At 37.8% G+C, this 6,875-nt stretch overlaps 1 protein-coding gene across 9 annotated transcripts in view; it reads left to right on the forward strand.

The window, feature by feature from the left end:
* The window catches only part of CACNB2 (calcium channel, voltage-dependent, beta 2 subunit), a 494,901-nt gene that overhangs the window by 427,429 nt on the left and 60,597 nt on the right, over positions 1–6,875 (forward strand). For all 9 annotated transcript variants that reach the window (XM_006869879.1, XM_006869883.1, XM_006869881.1 and 6 more), the window contains one exon: positions 2,706–2,782. In XM_006869879.1, coding sequence (XP_006869941.1) covers positions 2,706–2,782 — 77 coding nt within the window. The remainder of the gene's footprint in view (positions 1–2,705; positions 2,783–6,875) is intronic.

Below are 6,875 nucleotides of genomic sequence, written 5' to 3' on the forward strand. Positions count from 1 at the left end.
AGTGCTAGCCAAAGGTTGGCAGTTCAAACCCACTCAACAGCTCCATTGGAGAAAGATCTGGTGAACTACTTCTATAAAGATTGGTGGTGGTGATTACGTGCTGTGGAATTGGTTCCGACTCATAGTGACCCTGCATAGGGTTTCTGAGGCTGTAAATCTTTACAGGAGTAGAAAGCCTCATCTTTCTCCTATGGAACTTCTGGTAGTTTCGAACTGCTGACCTTGAAGTTAGCAGCCCAATTTATAACCACTATTCTACCAGAGCTCCTTACAGCCTCCAAAACCTTAGCAGTTCTACTCTAACATATAGGGTTACTCTGAGTCAATAACTGGCTTGACGGCACCTAACAAGATCAGAGTGTTTTAAATTCAGGTGTTAGTGCAGAAGAGCTCTTGGAGTCCTGTTTCTTACTGAAAATGTTCTGGCCCTGAGCAGCCATGGTGAGGAATCCTGGGGTCTAAGCTGCCTAGTGTGGCATGGAGACATGTTATCCTAAAATATTACTAAAAAATAGCAGCTCTAGTCACCTGTTAGTTTCATTTTCACCTGAGAGTCAATTGTATATTCATTCTCTCCACTGTCAAGCACTTAAAGAGTATGGTGCTATAGGATAAGCAATGGACCACAAGTCAATTTGAACTGAAAGTTCTGAACTCACCAGCTGCTCATTGGAAACCTCCTCGCTATGATTCAGCAATGACTTTGACAGCACTTAACAACAACAAATATGGAACATGTTAAAATTGCCTTTGGAGATAGCAATTGGATGAGTTATGTAATAGGCTGGGATGAATAATCCTTCATAGCATTCTTGAGGTTATTTATTCCACACTAAACAAATCAAAAGGACTACTCATACATATACCAGTTGCCATGGAATTCCAACTCATGACAATCCCATGTGTGTCAGAGTAAAATTGTGGTCCATAGAGTTTCCAGTAGCTGATCTTTCAGGAATAGCTGGCCAAGCCTATTTCCTGAGGTTCCCCTGGGTAGATTCAAACCACCAGCCTTTCGGTTATCAGATGAGCTTGCTAACCATCTGTACCATGCAGGGATTCCCATTCATACATGTGGTGAATTTTATATTGAACCCTGTGCAGACAAATCCATGGACATCGTATGCTTTTTCCTATGTGAAAGAATATGCTGTGGGCAAGTTTTATCTTTAATATGAATGTCTAATCTTCTGTTTTCTTTAGATCTGTATCTTCTCCATTATATAATAATGTAAATTTCTTTGTCAGCGATAATATATTGTTAACAAGAATATTTTTTAAGTGTCAGCAAATGAGTGAAATAGAATGTGCTTTTTGGTTTGGAACATCCATCTTCCTTACCAGTCTACAACTCCTAAGATCTTTTACTTCATTCACACAGATTCTTCCGTGTATTGAGACTTCTACCACTATTTGATTTATATTAATACCCAGGTCATTCTGGACCATCAGATTGTATGGCACATTTAATTAAGTAAAAGTAGAGGTATGTAGAGAAACAAAGTGTCCCTTTTACCGGCAGGATGTTGAAGGACCTGCTTATATTAAGTTCTAGTGTGCTATTAAGTTTTATTGTGGAAAATGGTCATTTTAAAAAAGAATTTTAAGAATTATAAGCATGATACATAGATATTGCTGTATCAGTTAGATAAAATATAGTTTGTCAAGATTGGAAGTTATCTCAAAACTCTTAATGAGTTTTGCTTTTAATTTGTAAGATAATTCAGCATCTTTCATAGTTTTCCAGTTGACTCATATAAGAAAAGAGTCCCATGACCAACTAAGTTCAGGATTTTTCAATGATTTTAATATATTAATGTGCAGTGTGAATCTGGATGGTGGGAGAGGAATATTTCTCATACATATCCTAACAATTGGATCATGAAAACTTTTCTTGATTCATGATTTAGTAATTTGGCATTTTTATAAATTCAACGTTAAGGGCAAATGTGTTTGAACATTTGCACTGTTTGCAGTGATTGTCATAATTCAAATAATTTTCAGACTGTAATCTTTATGAGAGCAAATCACCAGGTATTTTTCCCACAGAGCCTCTGCCTGGGTTCCAACTGCCAGCCTTTGATTTAGCAGCCAAGTACTTAATCATTGCTCCATTTAGGCTCCAGCTTTCAACTCTTTTGTTGTTAAGTGCCATCTAGTCTAGTCAGTTCCAACCTGTATAGGGTTTCCAAAGAGCAGCTGGTGAGCTTGGACCACCAACCTTGCCATTCAAACTGACTTTACAGTCCAGGGCATTAACTTTACAACAACACACACACATTTAAAAAAAAAAAAAAAAAAAAACCAACCAAAGTTAAGGTAGAGGTACAGGAACGAAACAAGGACACATTTCCAGTTTGGTGTTAGCTTTAAACTTGTATACATTGCCTCTGAGGGTAAAGGAGATCCCTGCTGTTTGGCTATCTGTGGTCCTGGCCATAATTTTTGAGGGCTGCAAAAATTACCCTAGTTCCCTTCCTTTCTCTCAAGACTTTGAAAAATTAAACCTTGAATTTGAAGTCTAAAATCACCACTTGGCTCTTTCAAATAATCCAGGAATCCCTACTAGAAAATTCCTACTTGGAAAGATAAAATTTAAAATTTTGATATAGATGTAATGAATAGTCATGTTTATTGAACAATAGGAATATTTTCAGATCTAAAATTACATGCCAGATTTAATGTAAATTTTTGTTTTACTCTAGTAAATCAGGAGGAAACTCATTATCCAGCTTGGGTGACATAGTACCTAGTTCCAGAAAATCTACACCTCCATCATCTGGTAAGTAGGTGATAAAAACTAAACAGTATCTATTGCATTTCATCTTTCCTCAATCTTCCCTCAGTTTGTGAATTTGTAGACACTGAATGCAGCTATTGGGATGATACCATGTAGATGTTAAAAGGGATCCAAAATAAGAGTGCCCATATGGAGTTAGGAATAATATAGGGACATTTTTCTCTGGCCATGTAATAAAGAAAGTATGACAATGTCTTCAATTTATGTTGCTGTAGATCTGGGATGGGGGACGTCTGGCCCGAGGGTCATATTTTATTGCTGTTAAGTGCCATTGAGTTGTTTCTAACTCATAGTGACCTTGCATAAGACGCTCAAAATCATATGGTCTGGGTTTGCAAAGGCAACCGCAGTTCCAGCCATCATATTATAACAGGCTAATTTTTAAGTTGATAATTTTGTATAGCTCAAGAGTGATGTTATAAATATCCAAATGGCCCTTGGCAGAAAAACGTTTCCCCATCTGTGCTGTACATGACCAAAGTGATGAACATATTTAACGTTTTTCCATCTCTTCTGCTCACCATAATGCCAGCACATTGACACAGGCAATCAATGGATGAATGCCTGCCCACAACTACATTCATTACAGTGCAATGTGAGACACGGGTTTCAAATATGAAACAAAAAGAGAAGAGCAACTCTTGTCTTCTTTCCAAGGTAGCAGGTTAATTCTTAGGGTGTCTAGATAAAAAAATAAAGGGTACCCAGTACAACCGTAATTCCAGATAAACCATGAAAAAGAATTTTAATATAAGTGAATATTGCAAGGGTTTATTATACTTTAAACAAAATTGTGGGACATGCATATACTAAGAAAGTCTTTATTATTTATCTGAAATTCAGAGGTAACTGAAGTTTTGTTAAGTTTGAAAACCTTACCATTGCATGTGGAATTTGTAGCTCTGTATAAGTAGAATTAGATCAGTTCGTTGCTTTGTATGAAAGCCAATGATCAATATCTTAGTTTGCTAAGAGGTTTGATTGGGAGTCAGAGTAAGATGATGAGGATTGATCAGTGGAGCATATGAGCAAAATGATTCTGTGTATGATTAATGTTGTTGTTGTTAAGTGCCATCAAGTCGATTCTGACCCATAGCGACCCTGTATTGGGTTTCCAAGGAGCAGCTGGTAAGTTTGAACCACTGACCTTGCAGTTCAAATGTCTTTGCAATCTGACGGGTTAGCTCACAGCGCCACACCAGGAATCACATGTATTATTCATAAGAAGATGAAAATAGGAAATGGTCAAAAAAAACACAAAGAATTGTGTATCTATGGAGAAATTCAGAAATGAGTTGTCTTATGATTGGCATGCATTAAAAACAGAATTCCCCAATTACTAAATATCACATCTCATTCCAGAACATTGGTAGTTTGTAAAGACCAACCAAAGGCTTCTTAGCAAACATTATAGGACTTATTAAGTGAGTAACATATGTTGTTGTTATGTGCCGTGGAGTCGGTTCTGACTCATAGCGACCGGACCCTGTACAAGGTTTCCGAGGCTGTAACTCTTCACGGGAGCAGAAAGCTTCATCTTTCTCTTGCGGAACAGCTAGTAGTTTCGAACTGCTGACCTTGCAGTTCACATCCCAGTTAGTAACCACTACGCTACCAGAGCTCCATGAGTAACATATAAGTACATAAAAAATAGTTATATAGTGAGTTGTTGTTGTTGTTAAGTGCCGTCGAGTCGGTTCCGACCCATAGCGACCCTGTACAGGGTTTCCGAGGGTGTAAATCTTTACGGGAGTAGAAAGCCTCATCTTTCTCCCGCGGTGAGTACTGATTACATAAATCCTTTACAAGCAGTCCCCAGGTTATGATTGAGACTCATTCCTAACTATGTCTTTGGAATTTGTAAGTAAGTCTTCCCAGGTGAATATGGTTCTTATTTAACCTTACTTTGGTAAAGTTCAAAGTGTTTTCAATGATTTAAAAGCTGCATGTTCAGTGAATGAAGGTGATTGTGATAAAGAATTTGCTGTGCGTTGTTAAATGCCATTGGGTTAGTTCCATATAAGGCTTCTTAGGAGCGACTGGTGAGTTTGAAAAGCTGATCTTGTGATTCTAACTGACTTTGTAGTCCAGTGCATTATCCTGCAGTGCCACACCAGGACTCCTTGCTGTGAGTAGGGGTTGGTTTAGTCATTTTATAGTGTCAAAGAGTAAACTGATGTTTGTGGTGTGCCGTGGAGTCAAGTCCAACTCAAAGCAACGCTGTATATGGTTTCTGAAGCTGTAAATCATTACTGGAGGAGAAAGCCTCATCTCTCCCAGGAAGATGCTGGTATATTTGAACTGCTGCCCTTGTGACTGGCAGCCCAACTCATAATCCGCTATGCTACTGTTGTTGTTGTTAAATGCTATCTAATCAGTTCCAACTCATAGTGACCCCGTATAGTGTTTCCGAGGAGCGGCTGGATTTTGAACCACCAACTTTGCAGTTCAAACCTACCTTGCAGTTGAATGCTTATCCTACAGTGCCAAACTAGAGTCTCTGTTGAAATTGAAACAAAGAGGGTTTTTTTTTAAGTTAGAGAAAGAAAAAATACCACAAATCAGAAATTAGTTGAGGTCCAGAGGACTCTGAACTAAGTGATCTGAGAAGGAGACAGCTCAAGGAGAGTTATTTAAAAATACAAGAAACTTAAGTATAAAGTCAGTGGTTGACTGGCATGCAGGTTGTTGTTGTTGTTGTTAAGTGCCATCGAGTCGGTTCCGACCCATAGCGACCCTGTACAGAGTTTATGGTTACAAAATTGAGTTCATCTGGCCTTGAAACAATCATGAGACCTCAGGGAGGACATGATGCAATTCTAAGGTTTATCTGAGTATGCATCTATTCTGAGAATTGTCTTGAACCCTATTTTCTAAAGCAAGCTACACTCTTAAGCAAACAAAGTCACATTTGAATCAAATTGTTTAGTAATCTTCTCAGGCTACAGAGACTCAACAGAAACAACAGGCTGCACTTCTTGATGCAGAAGTTACTTTGGGTTGAAAGTCAAGTCTTGGTTTCAGACAGCATAGCTTCCATCTGAACAGCCTGGGAGCCCTAAGTTAAATATGTGGTGCTCTTACTCCAAAGTGAGGGCAGATGTCATAGTCCTCTGTTAGTTTACATTTGTAACCCAGGTACTGCCTGTACTTAAAACTGCAATAATTTTAAACTGCTCAAAGTTAAATAAAATAGTATATATGAAATGAAAATTGAAATCTTTTGACAATTATATGAAACTTATTTTTTTACTTACTGGGAAATATATATTCCTGAATATAGGGAAATATAGGTAAAAGATCTTTATTCCTGTCCCATCTGATGGATTACTAAAAACAACTTTATACTTTTCTGTGTCTCTTAAAGACAGTCTAAGAGACTCCTAAGGATCTTTACTGAAAGGAAAAATGTATCACTTTGTGCTAAAAGTCATAGCCCAACTGATACCAGCCCCAACTTCTGCAGACCAGGAAAATCCCTCCATGCTTTCAATCATCTGGCAGTAATTAAAGAAGCTGCATGCATTTTGAAGAATAAGTTACCGTATTTATAAAATAACATTTCATTTTTGTAACTAGATGTTTGCCTTGATGAAAAATAAAGTCCACTTAAAGGTGGTTTACTATAATACAAGAAGATTACTTAAACAGAATGTACTGTGTATCACTAAAGTTTTATACAGATACAAGACATGGAAATAACTTTACTGAAAACAGAGATTGTTGTGTTGTGTATTGTAAAGTGGGTTCCAACTCACAGCAAACTGTACAGGGTTTCCAAGGTTATAAATCTTTATGGGAGTGGTGGTTATGTGCCAAGGAGTCGGTTCAAACTCATAGCAGCCCTGTACAGGGTTTCCGAGGCTGTAAATCTTTATGGGAGCAGAAAGCCTCATCTTTCTCCCGTGTAACAGCTGTTAGTTTCAAACTGCTGACCTTGTGGTTAGCAGTCCGATTCAAAACCACTACGCTACTAGAGCTCCTTCTTTATGGAATTAGAAAGCCTTAATATTTTCCCAAAGAAAACAAAAATCCTCACCACTGGACCAATAAACAACATTCTTATCAATGGAGA

The sequence above is a fragment of the Chrysochloris asiatica genome, unplaced genomic scaffold, assembly GCF_000296735.1.
Source record: "Chrysochloris asiatica unplaced genomic scaffold, ChrAsi1.0 scaffold00137, whole genome shotgun sequence".
Classification (NCBI taxonomy): domain Eukaryota; kingdom Metazoa; phylum Chordata; class Mammalia; order Afrosoricida; family Chrysochloridae; genus Chrysochloris; species Chrysochloris asiatica.